The following is a 20,721-nucleotide window of genomic DNA, read 5'->3' on the forward strand; positions in this document are numbered from 1 at the left end:
CGATAATACTCATTGAAATGACAGTCCGCACTCGGAGAAAATTCATCAACACCTTCTTATCAGTCAGATAAGAGAACGCTCCGTACAAGTAACTCAACTCTAATTACGACCCTATAACTACAGTGGCTCACAGGGACTGTATTCGCTATTCATTATTTGAAGTAGCGACTCCGGTGATATTGAAAGAAATCGAGTGTTAAATTTGTAACCGCCTGCATTTTTTTTTTATTTTAAAGGGTTTTAAAACAGATTTAGACTTTCAATTTCTGTGTCTCCTATGATCAGCTTCCTGCCGCTCTCTTGCATTAGGGTATTTTCTTTTTCCGTCCTACTTTTATCAGCAACATCTTTCGAGTGTCAGCACAGGGAGCTGAAATGTAGCCGGAGAGAACGTGTGAATAAAAATCAGTCCCTAAAGTCATTATTTCGGCTCCTAATTCCAAAGGCTACATTTAATTGAGGATTTTTCTAGCTCTCTGTGGCAGCCGTCTAGCCATGTTGTCTTTGATTAATGCTGCAACTGTAAAATTCACTGTGTATGAGCTTGCACATTTCTATATGGCTGTGAACGAGTACACACACACACACACACACACACACGCACACACTGACTTAAACCAGCACATATCAGGGAGGGTGCTAGTGCAGTTCTGGTAGATTGGATCTGTCAGAAGTGTCACATTAAATATGCTGTTATTAAGCCCGGACCAAATTTTATGGCTCTGCAAGATCGTAAGTTGGCTGGTCAGTACCTTAAATTATGTAACCACTGAGTGATGCTCCCTGCTCTCTCTCTTCTCTCCTGCATTTCTCACTGATTCACACTTACCCACTCTTTTCTCTTCTTCTTGCAAATTGAAAATGGTAGTAAAAAAATGATCCTCGCTGCATGTGTCCATCAACTACTGTAAAGCAAATATTCTGTATCGGTGCCCACAAGGTGGCATAATCCTAAAAGCGGAGGACTACATGATTTATTTGAACGCAATCAATATTCCAATCTTCGTTGGCCACCATTTTTTGGCTGTATGTTCTATGGGTGCATAGAAATCATTTTAAAAGAGCCATCCTAATTCATTTCTCAAAGCAGCTGGATTGAATAACACACCCTACCATTTTTCATAATGACCAATGACCACTGATGCGATTTTGTGCATATCTGAAGCACGCTCTGTCTGAAGAAGGAAAAGGGAAATGATGTCAGAAATCCATAACTGAATTTTAATCTAATTCAATGTGAGGTTCAGTGGGGGTAAATACTTGTGCAAGCTGCTTAATAACTATATATCATATGCTGTACATGCCTCTATATTAATTTATGCCTTTCCTTTGCCAGCTCGTGCCTCTAAATTTATTTTAACTTAACAACACGGCTTCCACGCTCATTATTGGGTAGCTTATAAAGTACCACTTCTGTTTAATGCTCAGGGAAGCGGCCATTTCTTCAGTAGTCTTGCGTCAGACAGCTCTGGACTCTATATCAGCTTTTATTGACCACGTCCTACCCAAGGGGCATCTGAGTGACATGTAAAACAAGTTTGTTTCGTTCAGCATCATGTTTAGGTGCATGGAAATGCAAAGATCCCTACAAAAACAGACCTGTGTGCGGCCATAGATGGTTTATTTAAGAAAGTCGTGCAAATTCATGAGTTTATACCGTGAACTTGAGATAATTTGGAAAATCCAGCGTTTAGCTGATCCTCATAAGTGCTCACTGTCACAGCTGTAAGCATGACGTCTTCCTTCTTCCATAGGGAAGTAGAGCATCCCGACGGCTTTGTTTCCAGGTGGACACGACACGCACATCTGCCGGAAATCCTGTAGAATCCAGCCAGATGAAGTATTTCCAATTTTGTGTGGCATATGCGTCAGACGTTCAGCCAACTGATTGTGGGCGTGGCGTCTGAGACTATTTCTTCAGTGATGGACTGTTCTAAATGTTGAGAGAATCTTGGCTAGGTCCTGGAAAGATGTGGAATTTACAGCCAATACACTGGAAATGAATTGTACATAGAAACATGTATAGTCCCGTGATTTCAGGAAGCGAGGACAATTGAACGATTTAAGAAAAGGTGTCTTGCTATTTCATGAGTACTATTTCTCTCTTATCATGAGGCTGATAGTTGAGATTAAGGAGAACTATAATTCCTTCAGGTTTAACCAGACTTTATCGATTGTGACAGTAAATGATTGAAAAATGATCTGTACTGTCCTTAATAAAAAACACCCAATCAACGGGAAAAGCAGGACACATCCGATTCATTAATTAATTCGTTAATTCAGACACAGAAACTGTTCCAGCTGCAGATCTAGCATTATAAAAGCTCTTATAACTGAGTCATGATCTTTTCAGTTTCTCTCCTGAAGATGGTCTTTAAGAAAGGCTATACTGAGTATTGGATTGTATGGATTAGCTGCAGACAACCGAGCATGTAATAGAGCAGCTTCACAGAAGTTCCTAAAGCTTTCACAGGTAGAGTCTTGACTAATTCATGGACAAATACATCTTGAAAAAGCTAAAAATGAAACCTCAGGGCATCTAGCTCCCAAAATGTGTTGCAAGACATACAAAATTACCAGCAAATTAATCTGGATTCATCCTACAGTTCTAGTAGGATGCTTACATTCTGGTTAGTAAAGATGGTTGGTGGTGTAAAGTTTTTTTCCTCACCTGCTGTTTTAGCAATGCGTGCAGTAGTTTGAGCAACTTTTAACTTTATTTTATATATGAAATCAAATCCTTGTATTAAATATTCAGATGGAGATTTGTTTGGGTTTTGAGTCTCTCTATTTTTAAGTAGATACTGTAGGAGTTCTAGTCATCACGCAGTTATAGACTAGTCATGAACACGCAGTTTTTGCACATTATGTCTGTACCTTTAAATTCTTGTTTTTTTTTTGCACATTACTTATCTCATATTCCTTTAAATCTCTATATTTAGTATTTTTTGGTATATTTTTTAACTAGTATTTTTGTTATATTTATTTGCTTATAGGTTATTTACGTCAAAGCGCTTACATGGCATTTAAGAATTACATAAAGGTATTAAAATGTTCCTGATAAACAAAAGTTTCTTTTTATTTATGATTGTTAGAAATTGCTGACACTGGAGACTCCTTTCAAAAAATTCTGAATAAACGTTTCTTCAAGTATTGATGTTTATGTTTATATGGAGTCTCTGCCAAGTAAGTCTTTCTGTAAGCTTTTATTACAGGAACAATAAACCTGTGACTTAGCTTGTAGCTAGAACCACGTGCCATTGTAGAAAACGAGTCCTCCTGACCAATCAGAATCGAGCGCTGTGATTTAACCAGAGATAAATAACCAAAGACTTAACTGTAAAAAATTAATGGGATTTTTCTCCTCAGGTGGCCACAGACGTGTTGGAGGGTCTGTTAGAGGAGGACGATGAGGTTGTACAGGTGAGTGAGTGCATTTTATTAGATATATTTATAATCTGAAGTGTTGTTCACAAAATTGGTTTTCCACGTGTCGTGCATGGATAACGCACAGTGTTTACTGATGTTGCTTAGTCATTATTCCATTATGTTTTATTCATTATGCTCTCAGGAAAACAAATGTAAAATATTTATTTGAGTGTATTATTATGTTATATTAATGGAAAAAGTTGCTGGTTGGTTGATTAACGGATCTTTAACGGACCTACTGTACGTGTGAGTCACTCTTTAATTGTGTTTGTATGAATGCCTGGGCGAGTGTCATGTGCTGTCTCTCTCTGATATTTGTGCATCTTGGCAGGCTGTTCTGTAACATATTTTTAGTGTGTTTGAAAAAGTGATTTTGACATTCCCTGCCTCAGACGGATGGATAAATAATGTATGCTGTGAGAACCGCTGGAACTGTGTGCGCGTGATGGTTTAACTTATCAGCCGTGGGAATTTATAAACACACCTATACGACTGGATGCAGAAACCACTGTCGCATCATATAACCGGCTACACTGAAATAACGCACCTTCTATAAAGGAAATGAAACTTTTAATGCATTTTATCTTTCTTGCCCACCCACCCACACACACACTCTGTCTCACACACACACACACATGCACTCACACGCACAAGCAGGCAAACATGTACATTATTCACATGTTTGACAATAGTTTTAATGATTTTCTGTGCTGAAGAATTTATAATAAATCTTTAGAATCGATGTGATATTAGCGTTGAAGATTAAATTTAGTATTTTGGAGAATATCAGGTTACTTCCTGCTCTTGCACTGAAACATCCATCCATCCATCCATTGTCTATACCCGCTTTATTCCTAATTAGGGTCACGGGGGTCTGCTGGAGCCTATCCCAGCACACATTGGGCGAAAGGCAGGGGGCACTGAAACATGTAAACCGAAATCCTGAAGCTTATTAAACTGAAGCTTGCCACATAATCTGGGCTTTCTTTTGTACAATTCAGGCACAATTTTCATGTGACTGCCATTTTCTTTTTTGTCAGCGTTAAAATCAAATGTAAATCAGGTGATAAATTGTGTGTGAATCACACAGTGCAAGAGGACAAACGATGCTGATTAATGAATTCCTACTGAGCAGTCTGAGGTCACAGAAATGTCAGAAGGAAATTGAATAAGACGTTGTTTCATTTGAGCAGCGTCGCAATATGATATAAATATCAGAAGTCTAGTTAGCGCCGTCGTTTTAATCATTTTTGTGACTGGCTTGTGTTCACAAATTCAAACAGCAAAGCCAAACTAGGATATCAACATCTCGGTGATGGTGGTAGCACGAAATGAACAGTGTCCATATTCTTTGACCTCTGCTGAAGCTTCTTTCAAGTTTCAAGCTGAGCGTCTTGTAACAGAATGCTACTATTTCTCTTACCGTGATACTCCAAATATCTACGTTTTCCAAATCAAGTAGTGGATAATGAATTTAGTGAGCTATCTTACATCGGTGCTGATAACATTAACATTAAAACCACCTGCCTGATATTGTGTAGGTCCCCCTTGTGTCACCAGAATTGCTCTGAGCTACTGAGACATGGACTCTACAAGACCTCTGAAGGTGTAGGTAGTATCTGACACCAGTATGTTAAGAGCAGATCCTGTAAATTGCAAGGTGGGGTCTCCATGGATCAGACTTGTCCGTGTAGCACATCCCAAACAAGCTTGATCAGGTTGAGATCTGGGGAAATTGGAGGGCAAATCAAGCACCTTAAAAACTGGCCTCCAGAACGAATTAAATTCATATGCAGAGATTCCACTGTACGTTGCAAGATATCTGTGTAACTGTGTTATCAAATGCACTGTGTGGTATTGTATAATGTGCACACCGTCCTGTCCCAATTATAGGTCCAGCATTTACAAGACTGTGCTATTCAGGAGGTTTTTATTCTCCCAGAAGTCACTTTTTTTTTTTTGCAGTAAGGTATGTCAGTAGTCAAATCTCATCAAATAAGTGCAACATAAACAGACGCCAGAAATTGAAAACATAAGTCAGAGTCTGAAAATATTTCTCTAGGGCTATGACAAGGACGTTGAGAGGTTTGCACCTAGTGTGCTTTAATGCAAGTTGATGATTCACTCACGGCTTGCTGCACTAAATTATTGTTACAAGTGTCACTTGTCTGTCGAGCACTCCCCTCCCTCCGAATCCCGGTTATGTTGCACAAATGAGCTAGTGTTCTTGTCAGACGAAGTTTTTTTCCCAGGCCTAGTGATTGATCTTGCTATGCGGATATGTCTGTGTGATATACACAAAGTAATAAAATAAGTGTCTGGCTTTCCTATTACAGACCACCACTGACCGATATCACTCATAAATCAGCACTACTTTTTGATTATTTTCTTTCATACTCTCTATTATAGTTAGTGTTTTTATTTTCTTTTGGCTGTTTTCCATGTCGCCTCACATCGTCTTCTCAAATTCTACTTTGATGGCGGGATTTTTAAATCTGCAATGATGCAACCCATGATGTGAATAATTGCTACCAAAATTCTGGTTATTTTAAGACTTGAATGTTCACAACCATCATTACAAATCTTATCATTAAGTTTTGGAAGCTATTGCATACAGAGCCAAAAAGGGTTATTTCTGATGTAATGAACAAAAATAGTGCAATATAAATTAGAAAGGAAGTCTCACACCTTTCTTTATTGTTGAAAGTCAACCCAGAATCTTCTGTTTCCCAAATGTATGATTTATCTGGATATTTTGGACTACAGGTCTGTGTTATATGATCCCAGTGGCCATTGAAAACTAACCTAATCAATAAAACCAACCCATTTCTATGACACTTCTAATTAATGTAAGAAAATATTTTAAAATAATGACTTCCATGATAAAGACGTAACATTGTTCAATTGTTAAATTGGTTTAATTGATGGAGGAAAGGATGGATGGATGGATAGATTGTTGGGTGGATGGATGGATCAGTGGTTTAATTGATAGAGCGATGGATGGATCGAAGGTTTAAGTGATGCAGGAAAGAATGGATGGATGGATGGTTGGACAGATTTACAGGTGGAAAAGTGGATGGATGGTTTAATTGATCGATGGTTTAATGGACGGACTGATTCTTGGATTGTTGGAAGGATAGATGGCAGGATGGAGGAATCAGTGGTTTAATTCATACAGGGATGGCTGGATCAATGGTTTAATTGATGCAGCAAAGGATGGATGGTTCAATTGTTGGATGGTTTGCTTGATGGATGGATTGGTTGACTTTATGGAGAGGGGGGATGAACAGATGGTTCAACTGATGTCTGGATGAATGGATGGAGAGATTTACAAATGGACAAGTGGGTGGATGGTTTAATAGATGGACTGATTTATGGATTGATTAATGGATGGATGGATGAATTGATGAATGAATACATGGACAGACAAGACAGCCAGCTCAGTGGTGCAAATTATTCTTCTTTTCAGGTGCTGATAAATAAGTCCAAGAGTTTGGAACTTTATATAGAGGGTTTCCAAAATGCTAACTGTGCTAAATCTGGAGCATGTGAGGACGAAGCTTCAAACACAACAACGAATCTTTGCTGTCTATAATGATAGCAGTGAGTAGTGGTAATGGTTAATGGGTCTTGTAGTTATAAATTGAAAGCCTTTGGTTAGCACTGATCATGCTGTAGAAGTTAACTCCAAATGACTTAACTGACGACTTTTTTGGCAGATCAACAACGGCAATCATTCCCTAGCGCCATATAATAAGCCATTGTAAAAAGCCATTTCTCCCTGATACTGCAGTGAACTTAAGTTTATAGCTTTTTTTCCTAAAATACACAAAGAAAATAATCCTGGATGTCCTATTATATCAGCTTGTTTGCGTCTCCAAGGAATAATACTCCAACCTATTGCTCATAAACATTTGTTAAAGATTCGTCACACTTTCTACAAATCCCTAAACACTTCAAAGACCAGTCCCTGAAAGACTCCACTTCTTGTTTTGTTTTTTAGCTTATACACCGCCATCTCTAATGAAGACAGATTGAAGGCACTAAAAGGTTTTCTATTTACAGTTCACAGTTGGAATAGAAACCACCCACTTTTCTTCTCTTTGGACGATCAGAACTCATCTTACAGTTTTAATTCATATCACTAAAATGATAAAGGTCTGGTGAAGTGATGTAGCCTGATGTAAATCAAAGAACCATCAGCTCCCAATGCTGGTTAATTTCCTCTTTCCCAAAGTTTTTGATTCCTCTCATACCATAGTGATGCCTGGGGTGGAAAACTTGAATGACGGGAAACACAAAGTGCTGCTAATGGAGACTCCATCTATAAATATTTGACATATCTTTACAGAAAACTTCAGCATGAATAAAAACAACAACCTATTTATTATAAGACGTAGATTTTCTGAGCATGTCCCTGTGAATTAGCAGTTAGCATAGAGGAAAAAATAATCATGTACCGTATTTCCTTAAATTTACACTTACTATGATGTTATGAGAACATAAACCTTATCATAACTGCTTATTCTTTCAATGTTTCTTTATTCTTCAGGTGTGGTATTTGTTAGGATGGCTGTATTTTCTCCAACTGGACAAGCCCAGTGCTGCAGAAGACTCGGAAAGCTTGAAAAAGTCAGCCAGGATCTACCTTACCAAAGCAAAAAAGGTAATGCTTCGCAAACATAAATATCTGAGACCATCAGTTTATTCTTTCTTATTCAGCCGATACTTGCACTCAGCAGGATTTTTTTTCCTTCTTCTTACACACAGGCACACACTCCTTGGCCTTGTTTCAGGTTTTTTTTTCTTTTCTCCACACAGTGGTGAAATTTCTCTCATGCCGCTGGCAGTCGAGAGGCACAGACACGGGTAATGAAAATAAAAAGTTGGGGTGAATGAGAAAAGCAATGAGAGAGTTTCTAGTGAGAGGTACATAAGGGAACGACTAGTTTATTTATTTATTTTTTCTTGTCCTCTGCCTATCCTGCTCCTGTAATGGCTTTTTGGATGTTATTGGAGTCCTCTGAAGACACCATATGCAGTCTTCTTCCTAATTTTTTTTTGCCCTCATATCTCTCCGACTACCTCACTTCGCCTGCTATGTGATCAGTCATGCTCTGTCCTTCACTCCTGTCCTGACCCGTCTGTCTTCTTGAAGGGAGGATTTGCTACATACTTATCCTTGAGCCATGCAAGATGAATCATTGGCACATACACAGTCTCTCTCTGTCCATCTTTATCAGTACATTCGACTAGACTCCTTTCTATGCAGCCTTTCTAAGTGACCCATGACTCCTCTGGAAGGCATGCTTCATTCGTTATGATAGAAAAATAGAACAACCCCTGATAAACTGTGCCAGAACACTGTTAATCATCCAGCAGCACACGCTAGAATTGACTTGACCTCATGACCCTCAAGGAGGGTTACAAACAAGACCAAATGCTAAAAGTCTTTGTAAAGTAAACGAGTGGTTAGTGAATATTTTGCCAAAAACAGGATATTACTGTAACACAACAAATGGATAGTATATTCGCTTAAGTTTGTTTCTGTTTTGTTTTTTTTTAATTTCCTTTTCTCATATATAAGCCTGCAAAATATTTCTGGTATAATCACCAATTACAGATTTTTAGTTATACCAGTTGTCATCAATTACATATTTTCCTTTAATAATTGAAGAGACTCGTGCTTTATGGTTACCTTCAATGCTTTTTAGCCATTTATAGTTACTGTTAACATGGGATATTTTGTTCATGTCTTTGTTTAAATAAAAATAAGGCATTTATAAAAGGAATTCAGCAAAAATCAGGTGTTAGTGGTTGGAGGTTTGATCTTTACTTTTCGTCAATGCATAATTTGTTGCGAATCCAATACTGAAAGCAAGTTCTTAAAAATCATGTAAATATAATGTATGTAAAATTTTATTTTTCACTTAAGTTGTTGCTGATGATAGCAACAAATTTTTAGATTTGACCAAAATCTAAAAAAAAAAAAAATTATTTTATTTTCTTAAAAGAAAATTCTTTCATTTTAATATAGTGCTCAACCTTTTCCTTCCTGAGTTTCGTTAAAAACAGGAATTTTTGCAATATGAGAAGGAAACATTAAAGTGAAAATTTAGCATACAGAACAAAATTTCAACCATGAGCCTTTCTGAAAGTGACTTCAAGACGATAGAAAATAAAGAGTACTGTCAAAAACTAAGCTTAATGTATCTTTTAAATTGTTTTTTTTTACTTTACACCCATTTCTCTGCCAACGTAATGCTCTGGCAATTTATTTTGTGCTTATTTGAGAAGGTTAAGAAAAGCCTTCATCAGAACTGACATATTCAAAATGTGAAATAGGTTTAGTTGTTAGTAGTTTGATTTTCTGTCACCCTAATAGGTGCATTAATTCCATGTCTAAAATGTAAAAAAAAAAAAAAAATCTAAAATAGTAGAACATAAACTGATGTTAGGAAGTTTAACCAAAGTGTTATAACTGACCATTAGACTGGTACTGTGTAAAGATAAAATGATCAAATGTTCAATAAAAGACAGATAATACTATGAACACCATCATCATTCATTTTTAAGCTTATGTAGAATATCTGTACATTACATCATGGATATGAATTGAACAATGCTGTGTTAATGGCAATTAGAAAAATTCATCCGGGGACTTCGGTTTCATCCCCCTGTCTGAAGACATGTTATTGGCTGATTGGCATCACTAAATTGTTTGTAGTGGGAGAGTGTGTGTGTGTGTGTGTGTCTGCACGTGTTCGTGTGTGTGTCCATGATTGTGTGTGTGTGATTGTGTCCTGTGATGGCCTGGCACCCTAGTGAGGGTGAATCACTTTATGCCCAGAGACCCTGGCGAGAGGCTGCAGGGTACAAAAGGATGGATGGATGGATGGGTGGGCTGGGTGGCCAGCTATATTGGGTGGATGGATGGGTAGATGAGTGGCTGGATGGATGGATGAATGAATGGATGGATGGATGGATTGATGGATAGGTAGGTAGATGGTTGGATGGATGGGTGGATGGATGGATGGATGGACGGGTAGATGGGTGGCTAGATGGGTGGATGGATGGATGGATGGATGTGTAGATGGGTGGCTGGATAGGATGGATGGATGGATGGATGGATAGGATGGATGGATGGATAGATGGATGGATGGGTGGGCTGGGTGGCCAGCTATATTGGGTGGATGGATGGATGGATGGATGGGTAGATGGTTGGATGGATAGGTAGATGGTTGGATGGATGGATGGATGGATGGGTAGATGGGTGGCTAGATGGATGGCTGGGTGGGTGGGTGGATGGATGGATGGATGTGTAGATGGGTGGCTAGATAGAATGGATGGATGGATAGATGGATGGATGGGTGGGCTGGGTGGCCAGCTATATTGGGTGGATGGATGGATGGGTAGATGGTTGGATGGATAGGTAGATGGTTGGATGCATGGATGGATGGATGGGTAGATGGGTGGCTAGATGGATGGCTGGGTGGGTGGGTGGATGGATGGATGGATGGGTGGCTAGATAGAATGGATGGATGGATGGATGGGTAGATGGTTGGATGGATAGGTAGATGGTTGGATGGGTGGGTGGATGGATGGGTAGATGGGTGGCTAGATGGATGGCTGGATGGATGTGTAGATGGGTGGCTAGATAGAATGGATGGATGGATGGATAGATGGATGGATGGATGGGTGGGCTGGGTGGCCAGCTATATTGGGTGGATGGATGGATGGGTAGATGAGTGGCTAGATAGATGGATGGATGGGTGGGCTGGGTGGCCAGCTATATTGGGTGGATGGATGGATAAATGGATGGATGGATGGATGGATGGGTAGATGGGTGGCTAGATAGGATGGATGGGTGGGCTGGCTGGCCAGCTATATTGGGTGGATGGATGGATAAATGGATGGATGGATGGATGGGTAGATGGGTGGCTAAATAGGATGGATGGGTGGGCTGGCTGGCCAGCTATATTGGGTGGATGGATGGATAAATGGATGGATGGATGGATGGATGGATGGGTAGATGCGTGGCTAGATAGGATGGATGGATGGATGGATGGATGGATGGATGGACGTTCCAGTGTTTATTTTACAGCACATGTTTTTCATGAACATTTTTAACAAATATGTTTCACATTTATATTTTTCACATTCATGCCAGTAATTAAGCTCCTGGTTAAGTAATATAGCTGTAATCATTTGTGTGTATATTTTGTGTAATGGTACATTAATGTGTATGAAGGTGGTAATGTGCATGTGCTGATGTGTGTGTTTGTGTGTTTGTCCTTTGGTAGTGTGTCTTTTTTTTCCGTCTCTTTCTCTTTTCACCCCTGCAGATTCTCTGTCTCACCTTACCTTTGTACCTTCTCTTTCTGTTTCCACATTTTTCTTTCAGCACTTTTCTTTTCTCCGTCACAGTCTATGACTCCGGGCGCAGTTCAAATTCAGCTTCAGTTGCCATTCGCCCATTGACTTTCTGCCTCCTGCTCGACACTGACTTTGAAGTCTCTTTTTCTTTGTCTCCATTTTTCTTTTGCTTTCTGGGCAAACTGAGAAATTTGCAGAAATAGCTGTTATGAAATGTGGCGTAAATGTGCATGTTGAAAGTGAGCATGCAGGCTGTGTTTGTGCGTTGGAGTCTGCTCTTGTGAACTTTGTTCAAACACACATCAAGGTCAGCGATCTGCTAATGTGTGTGTGATATGTGTTTAGGGGCAGAGTTCAGTGTTTATGTGAGTGAGAATGAGAAAAATCTGCATAAAGTATAAAGCATGTCCATATGTATAAAGATAAAATACTGACTCATTACTGTCAATGATTCTGTCCGCTATAAGTCAAGATTTAGAAATATAACTGGTTCTAAATAAGTTATTTGTATTCTTATTGTCCATATATTTTGAGGCTGCCCAAGACTTTGTTCAAGGATCCTCTTATGATCCGTCGGTGCACAGTACCAGAACTTTCAGGCACAATGACTGGACCATTGAAGAGGACCATGCAGAGCTTTTAAAATCTCCTGCTTTCATCTGTATTGGACGTGTTCGGCATGTTCAGATACACTTATGCTCCAGTTTAGAGAATGTTTAGACTAGATCATCAGTTCCTCCTTAAAGAAATACTCAAACCAGCCCATGTGGCATCAAGATTAAGTCACTGAGATCACAAATTTTGATGTTTAATGCGAACACGAACCAAACGCTCTTCACCTGGATGTGTATGATTTTCTTCATCGTGCTGCTGCCACATGATTGGCAGATTGGATACTCGCATTACTGCAGAGGTTTACAGATGTTCCCATTTGAAGGTGTGCGTATGTTGCTTTCTGTTTTTTTGTTTTTAACCAAATCCTAATAATTTAGTTGCTTCAAATAAGCATTTCCTTTGCTTTTCGTCAGCGACTGAAAGCATCTTCAGCAAGCTCATGCACAGCATTACGAATTTAACTGACTGGGAATTAATGTAACTGCTCTTACTTTATATTGGAGAAAATGCCAAATACATCCAAATTATGCTCCAAAATAATAAGTATGATAACTATTATTATTATTATTATTATTATTATTAGTATTATTATCATCATCATTTTTTTATTACTATTATTACTACTACTACTACTAATAATAAAAATAATTATAGTAATTATCATCATCATCATCATCATGTTGGTCTTCAGTGTTTCCTCAATTTCGGTTAATTACAATTCTCTGTGCATCACTCTGGAAGGTTTAAGTGCACACACATTTGTAAAAGAAAGAAAGGGCAGGAAAAGAGGATTAATCCATGTTATCAGCATAGCTTCAAGGGGGAGATAGCGTTATATGTGCGCATTTGTACATGCCGTGTGGACGTTAAGGTTAGTTTCAGATCAAGCATCTCCTGCCAAGTACTCCATCAGAAGAGGAGAGAGAGCATGAGATAAAGAATGGTGCTGAGAGTCAGAGATAAAAGCTTAGAGATGGCGATTTAAGAAGGAGACAAGTCAGGGACGAGTCAGTGATCATAATCTGATTGATCTCAGCGGAGAGAGAAATGAGAGAGAGGAGAAAAGGGACAGAAAAAAGGACATGGCAAAAAAAAAAAATCTGTTCATCTTAAAGGTGTGATCAGATATTAGTAGGTTGTTGAATACTGTTAAGGAACATAGGTTATAAAGGAAATGCTAGAAATGTATTTCTAAGTGTCATGTTGCTTCCAGTATACAATATGAGGTGTTTTCATCCTCAGCGCTAACGGCATTGTTTTCATTATTGAAAGCTCAAAGAGATTGTCCAAACCTGTGGTTCTCAAAGGGCTCTGTTGAAGCGTAGCCATCGGGTCTGTGGTGTTTTCTTTTTAATGATGATGTTATTATTTTGCCGAAATCAATTTCAACCCCAGTGAAGTATTATGAGTGTAATGGACCGCGGTTGTTGATGTAAAGAATATAAAGAGAGAGGTTTTCAAGTATTTCATTACAAACCAGAACTAGACATCGTCTTAATTCGTACCATGTGATATAGACAAGATGTGATTAAACAAAAAATCCACCTTCCTTGTCTTGTGAATGAACAGCATTCCCTAAAACACGATGCTGCCACCACCATGCTTCACAGTGGGGACGGTTTTCCCTGAAATGACCGTACCAGGGTTTCTGCCAAACATAGTGCTTAAAGGTTTAAAGGTTCAATTTGTTTGTGAGTACCATTTTTCATTTCCGCCTTTAAGAGTCATTTGATTTCATATGCCTTTATTTTTTCCCCCCTCCCTACTAATGACTTTTTCCATAAAGCCCAGCACAGTAAACAGTGGTAATGATGCACTAATGCTTCAGATGTATATGAGTGGTGCAAAAAAACACAGTGAATGAAAACATAATGTAAAAAAAAAAATAAATAAATATTTTATTAAATTCATTATCAATAGCAATGTTGGCACTGCTGAGGCAGTCGTCTTTGAGAACTCTTCCACTTTTATCTTAAAAGCACTTGCTGTCTCGTACACAATCTCTCACTCAGTCTCTAATGCCTTCATGTAAATTAGCCCCGGTATTAAAGAGGTATAAAATATTAAAGAAACAAATATCGCAGGACGCGTATAGAGATAAAGCCAGGAGTGTTCGCTTTGATAGAATGGGTTATGGATAAACAAAGCTTCATTCTAAACTAAACTCTGTCGTATACCTACAGTACCGCTCAAAAGTTTGGGATCACTCAAAAATTGTATTTTTTTCAAGGATTTCCAAGGAAACGCACACGGAATTAGTCTGAATAGAAAATATCGCAAAAGAACAGGAACATGTCAGAGTTAGAAATAATGATTTTGATGGAAATGATGAATGTTTTCTTCAACAACAAAAAAAAAAAAACACCCTTTGCAGCAATTACAGCCTGGGCATTCTAGCGGTCAATTTTTCAACATAATCTGATGAGATTTCACCCCATGCTTCCTGGAGCATCTCCCACAAGATGGATTGGCTTGATGGCGTCTAGCTGAAATCAAGCTGAAATACAGTATGCAAGTGATCCCAGACTTTTGAGCGGTAGTACCAACTTCTCTGTCTGCATAGTGAATTCGTGGTATAAAATATCTACCGGCTGATTCTGATCATAAAAAAAATCCCAAAATAATCCAGGTGTGAGGATTATGGGATTTTATTTTTTTTATGCACTACTATTCTTGTATTCAGCCTACTCCTTTTGAAAAACCAAGGTCAGCCCTTTCACTAACCTTCTCCTGTCAGAGTGAATTAGGGTGCGCGAAGCCCCAACAACGACGCTCATTACTCAACTGGACACAGCAAGGTATCACCACTATAGCATTTCATGCACACCTGCATTAGTAGGTGAAGTATTTTTTTGGTCTGCACTGGAATTCCAAGCTGAATAGGGACAGCAGGTCTCTCACACACATTTGTCTTACTATCCTTGTGAGGACCTTCCACTGACATAGCTGTTAATGCTAATTAACCTCATACCTACATCGAGATCTAACAATAACCCCAGCAAGCAGCAGAAAAACCTTTTTGTTTTTGCAGTTTTCCCTCATAGGGACCAATCAAATGATCCCGAGTCTGATCGATATTCCTATCCTCGTGGGGACAAACACAGCCAGTAAATCTCTTTCCCCTGTGTGCTCTAAAGCCTGATTTTTTTTAACAAGACAAGAGTCATTTTCTCATAGAGTGGCCACTCCGTCTCACGCTCTTTAGAGTTATAGTAGCTAGCGTGGAACCAATAAAGCTGGCTAAAGAATTAACAGCGGCTCTAAATGAGATATTTTGCATTCATTTCCAATAGTTTGCCTTCAGGCTGCTTACGTTACATAAATATTTGCCACGCATCGGTTTATTAATTTTTTTTTTTTCTGTGATCTTGGCTAGATGAATCATATTGGCTCTGACTCGGTCTTAATCTCTCTCTCTCTTGCTCTTTCTCTCGCTCTATTCATTTACCACTAAATGTCACTAAATGTTACTTTCTGTTTTCTATTAACCTCCGTGTTCAGTTTAATGCAAGGTGTGATAAAAGCTTTTTGAAGTCAGCCAAACCTTTTAATCAAGCCAAATGACATATAAACACATTCTATCTGAAAATTTTCCTAAGTGTGTTTATGCGTGGGCTTTTTTAGTCTGTGCGGATAATTATGTGTAAATGCACAGTGTGAGGCTTTATGATCTCTGAAATTTCTTTTGGCCCTCAGGCGTGTGTGTGTTTGTGTGTGCGTGTGTTTGTGTGGGGCCCAGTTTTGACAATAATGATAATAATAATAATAGTAATACGTAAGAATTTAAAGCTTGTATGGAAATCTGGCAGGTACATGGGGTTTAAAAGCTTCAAGCTACTGTTCACATGAAACCCAGTGGAGTTAACAGTGTGATCTCAGTGACTTTGAGGTTGTTAGTGCCAGATGATCTGGATTGTCTTTTGGGATTTTTACACACTAAAGTTTACACAGGATGGTGCATATTCCTTTAGTGAGCAGTAGTCGTGCATGAGGAAACGCTTTAACAATGCCTTGGTAATGATAGAGGTAAGAGGAGAGAACGCTTTGAGCTCACAGTAACTCATATAAGCACTCTGTAGAGCCGTGGTGTGCAGAAAAAGCATCTCGGAACATGAGGCAGATGAGCTACAACAGCAGAAGTACAACAGGGTACCTTATTCCAGGTGTGTGTGAATGTGTGTGTGTGTATGAGTAATGACCTGGGTGTTCAGAGGAGCTCTAGTCAGGCTGACTCAAAGCTTTATCCATTACTTAATCTTGGTAATGAGAGATGCTGCGACTGTTGCCTCACTGTCTGCAGTTTCTAATGATTGATTGGCCAAGAGTGTGTTTATGCTCGTTTTATTACTCTGCAGTGTGGCATTCCCATTTATCACTGGAGTGAATGAATCATGTGTTTGATCTTAAAGGCTAATTGGTCATAACTCTTTTAGCCAGTCTTGCTGTGCATCAGATTATTGCTTTTTTTTATTTTAGTTATTTTCTTTATACATATCTATATATATATTTGTTTGCTTTCATTAATGACTTTCCTACTCTCTTAATTATCGTTGTAATTGTTTCTTCACCACATCAGCACAAACCACTCTTCTCAACATTTTATGTAAACTAAACTTCTTGTAATCTGTGCTGTTTGATTTTAAGGTCTGTAGGAATTGCTGTTTTATAAAAATCAGACAACGTGCTTGGGAAAATGAATTGACTCTCTTATTTTGGCCGGTATCATGTCACTTGATGTACAATTTGCATTCGATCTGGATACTGATTCATTCGTGCTGGGAATGTGAGAAATAATTGATGGGAATCTTCCTGTTTTTCATTTTTACTGAGAAAATGGAAGGAAGAAAAAGAAGGAAAAATCTAACATATCAGCTGCATCATTAGTTAATCGGCTTCGGTTTGGAAGAATATTATTATATTATAGAAATTTTAAATATTTCTACACTCATATCGAAACACCACCAAGTTCTTTTGTATCTATTCACCTGAAGAATATTCCTCTCCTGATTAAAAGTGGTCCCCATCCCTATCCATAGGGTGTGAGAGCTCCCTTAAATGCTTTGTTGAGGATGTGAACCAAATGCTAAAGCCTTGACAGCAACCAGATCTTAACCCAGTTGTACCTGTAGCAGCTGAAAAACCAGCATAATGTGCATTAGTAAGGTTTTCGGTTGATCCTTAGTAATAGCTGGGAGCCTTTGGGAGATTTTGCCATGACATGTAAAAAGATCAATTATGGGAATTGTTTTTGGAAAAAGTGCACATGCCTCTGCTAGAGTTCCAGAAACTTGGAGAATTTATGCTTGAAAGCTATTCTGATGCCTGGTGATGGTTCACCACCTTGCTAATACATGTTATGTTGGTTTTTCCTTAAATTGTCTCTTTATCCAGCTCTACATGAAGCTACAGTGTGACGATGCTCCCATGTTGGAGCACACGGAGCAGCTCTTAGGCGAACTTGGAGGAGAACTGGTCGCTGATGATGATGCGGATGAAGCTGGACCTTCTGTTGATGACATCGGAGATGACTTCGTTCAGAGCAGCGAGGATGAGGAAGATGCTGATGATGATGCCATGGAGCACTGAATAACACCGAATCTTTCATTCGTTCTTCTGTTCCTTTCCGACTTTGTACTCTGTTGTGACTTGTTCAATCAGTTCGTCACTTTGTCTTTAAAGTTAAGAATGGCTGTGTGTTTATCCAAGTTTTAGAATAATAAAGGTGCCATCTTTTGCCATTTCTTACCATGTGGTGACTATAATAATCATTTTGTAATCATAATTATACATATTTTCATGGTGGGCCGTAGGTATTGAGTCAGAAATGGCGTACGTGATTAAAAAATGGCTTTTTCAATCAAATGCTAGCCTGGTGTTATTCTTTACAGATGGGTGTATTATGCTAATAATGGCAACAGCCTCAGCTACTGTTCGATATATTCTTAGTACAAGCTTTCATCTGATGATACGTGATGCATCTGTATCCTGAAATGGCATAAACAAATAGCAGGGAGAATTCAAATTCGCTGCCAAATGAGTCGTTTCTTTGTGACCGTATTGAAGTGGAGAAAAACTCTCTGTACAACACACATTCAGCTGGAACTTTTAAGAATAGACATTGTCACAAAACAGCTTTGCAGAAATCTGCTTGCAGATTTAGATCCCTAATGAGCAAGCTGGAGATGCGAGGAGCGAGAAGAAAACTTCAATCACACAAAATCCTCTATGCAGGAACTTGAACCGTAAAGCCACATGTGACATAACATCTGTAAACAGGACGGATTTTTTGACCCAGGGTTCAGATCTTGGACCTCCCCTGACTTAGGAAGACGTGTTACAATACTGAGCTGCTTCATTTCACGTTGTTCATTTCATTTATCCAGCAAATGAGATCGTGCTAAGATTCAAAGCTGATGATGATCCAGATTTTTTTTTTTTTGTTTAATTGATTATTCAATTGTGGACAGAAAAAAAACAAACAAACAATAGCAATGCTTCAGGAGTAAGTTACTCACACGGCTTCAATTGACATACAAAATTGATCACTTCATTAAATCTTAACAACGTCTGTAGGAGCTGTCTAGTAATTAATTATCTGAGATGTTGCCTTGCCTCCAAAATGAAAATATCTAAAAAAAAAAAAAAAAAAAAAAAAGTAGGAATGGCAGACAGATGTCAGGTGGTTCAATGCAGCTTTTCAAAATAATGAATGCCACCATTAATATTCTCTTTTGCATTAAAGTAAGAGCTTATTTACTGACAAAAGTAAACCTGGGCATAAAGATATATCATCGATTAACAGTTTAGAAAGAATATGTACCAGATGTTTAGTTTGGGGTATTGAGATCAGTTCGGATTTCTGACATAACTAGCATGCTCCTGGTTTATTAGAGAAGTTATTCTCGGATTTATCAAGACATCATTTGAAGGATATTCCCTGAAGCCTCAGCAATCCTGAGCAGCAGGTGAGTCAAACAATGCCAGTGAGATTGTGTCTGGATGAAGCAGGGCCGTTCCTGATACAATCCCTGCAACCTTTGTTTTGTTTTTTTGTCTCACTCAGGCATTTAAACCAGGATAAAATTTTCTCTCCGTGGCATTTATTTGTTCAGGAAAATTTTTAATTTCCTTTTTTAAAATGATATAAACCTTCATATAAACCACCACGTATTCATATTGTTCTTCTTTTTCTTCTGAGTTCAATTTCAATTATGTGTTAATAATATATTTTTAACATTTAATATTTTGACATATTTTTGTTATTAAATGTAGTTAATATTTTATATTTAATATTTTATTTTTAACATGAGTTAATACTTTATTTTTTATTTTTTAATTTTAGATGATTCGATTAATTACATTGTTAGATTTGAACGCTCGAGTTACGGATAAATCAATGTACGCAATGTTCTTTTTTTTTAATTTTAATTAAAATGATAATTACAATATAAAGATTTGCAGTGAAGGGTGTGAGGATTATTCATTGTTTCTCCTCTGCTTTTTCTTCTTCTTATTCTTGCTGGTTTTTTATTTCTTCCAGGGTTTCCTGAAAGAGAAGTTCAGAAGAAAATGACTTTTGAGCTTTTTATCTTTATTCCTTATTCCTTTTTAAATCAATCAATCAATCAATCCCTGTGTATACTGTGATGTGATGATCCATGTAAAATATGAATCAATATCAGCACATGTCAAGTTTTTAATTAAAGATCCTCACCAGCTTCTCTTGCCTTTAGGAGAGCATCCATTTCATTCACCTACAATGACACACACACAAACACACACAGGAGGTGTGAGGGATTAGTGGGTGGGGTTTAGTTTCCAAAAGGCCAAAGCTAATTCATCATTTCACCGTCAAAGATATTTCTGAGTCAGATATGAAACACTTGGTATGTTACTTGAGTATGTGTGTGTGTGTGTGTGTGTGTGTGTTAATGTGCTTACCTGCTCTGTCTTCTGACTAAGTTCAGTCTATCTCTCAGCTCTTGTCTGCGCTCGTCCCACATCCTGCTTCTTGCGTGGCTCAGCCTCACGCTGCCTTGGGGATTTGAAGTGCACGATGGTGCTGTAACATAACAGAGACACTACTCTTAGAGTCCTTAACTAAACCATGCTGTTAGACGGGATGCCTTCGCCAGCAAATTTACACCCTGATGCTTATTTAAACACTGAGACATAATAGAATAAATCTATTTCAACAGTATAAGGAGTTCAGTAAACAATAAAAGAGAGGCCATGGGGCAGTTCATTTCTCTCTGAGGGCCACATTTGACTCTGGGGCTGAACTTTTGACATCTCTGCTAC

General features: G+C 38.3%; 1 protein-coding gene across 1 annotated transcript in view; it reads left to right on the forward strand.

The window, feature by feature from the left end:
- si:dkey-12j5.1 (uncharacterized) overlaps positions 1–18,282 on the forward strand; it is a 70,670-nt gene extending 52,388 nt beyond the window's left edge. Inside the window, exons 9-11 of the mRNA XM_058376875.1 lie at positions 3,370–3,423; positions 7,982–8,095; positions 17,812–18,282. Coding sequence (XP_058232858.1) covers positions 3,370–3,423; positions 7,982–8,095; positions 17,812–18,006 — 363 coding nt within the window. The 3' untranslated portion in view covers positions 18,007–18,282. The remainder of the gene's footprint in view (positions 1–3,369; positions 3,424–7,981; positions 8,096–17,811) is intronic.
- The last annotated feature ends 2,439 nt before the right edge of the window (positions 18,283–20,721 follow it).

The sequence above is a fragment of the Hemibagrus wyckioides genome, linkage group LG23 (assembly GCF_019097595.1).
Source record: "Hemibagrus wyckioides isolate EC202008001 linkage group LG23, SWU_Hwy_1.0, whole genome shotgun sequence".
In the NCBI taxonomy this organism is placed as follows: domain Eukaryota; kingdom Metazoa; phylum Chordata; class Actinopteri; order Siluriformes; family Bagridae; genus Hemibagrus; species Hemibagrus wyckioides.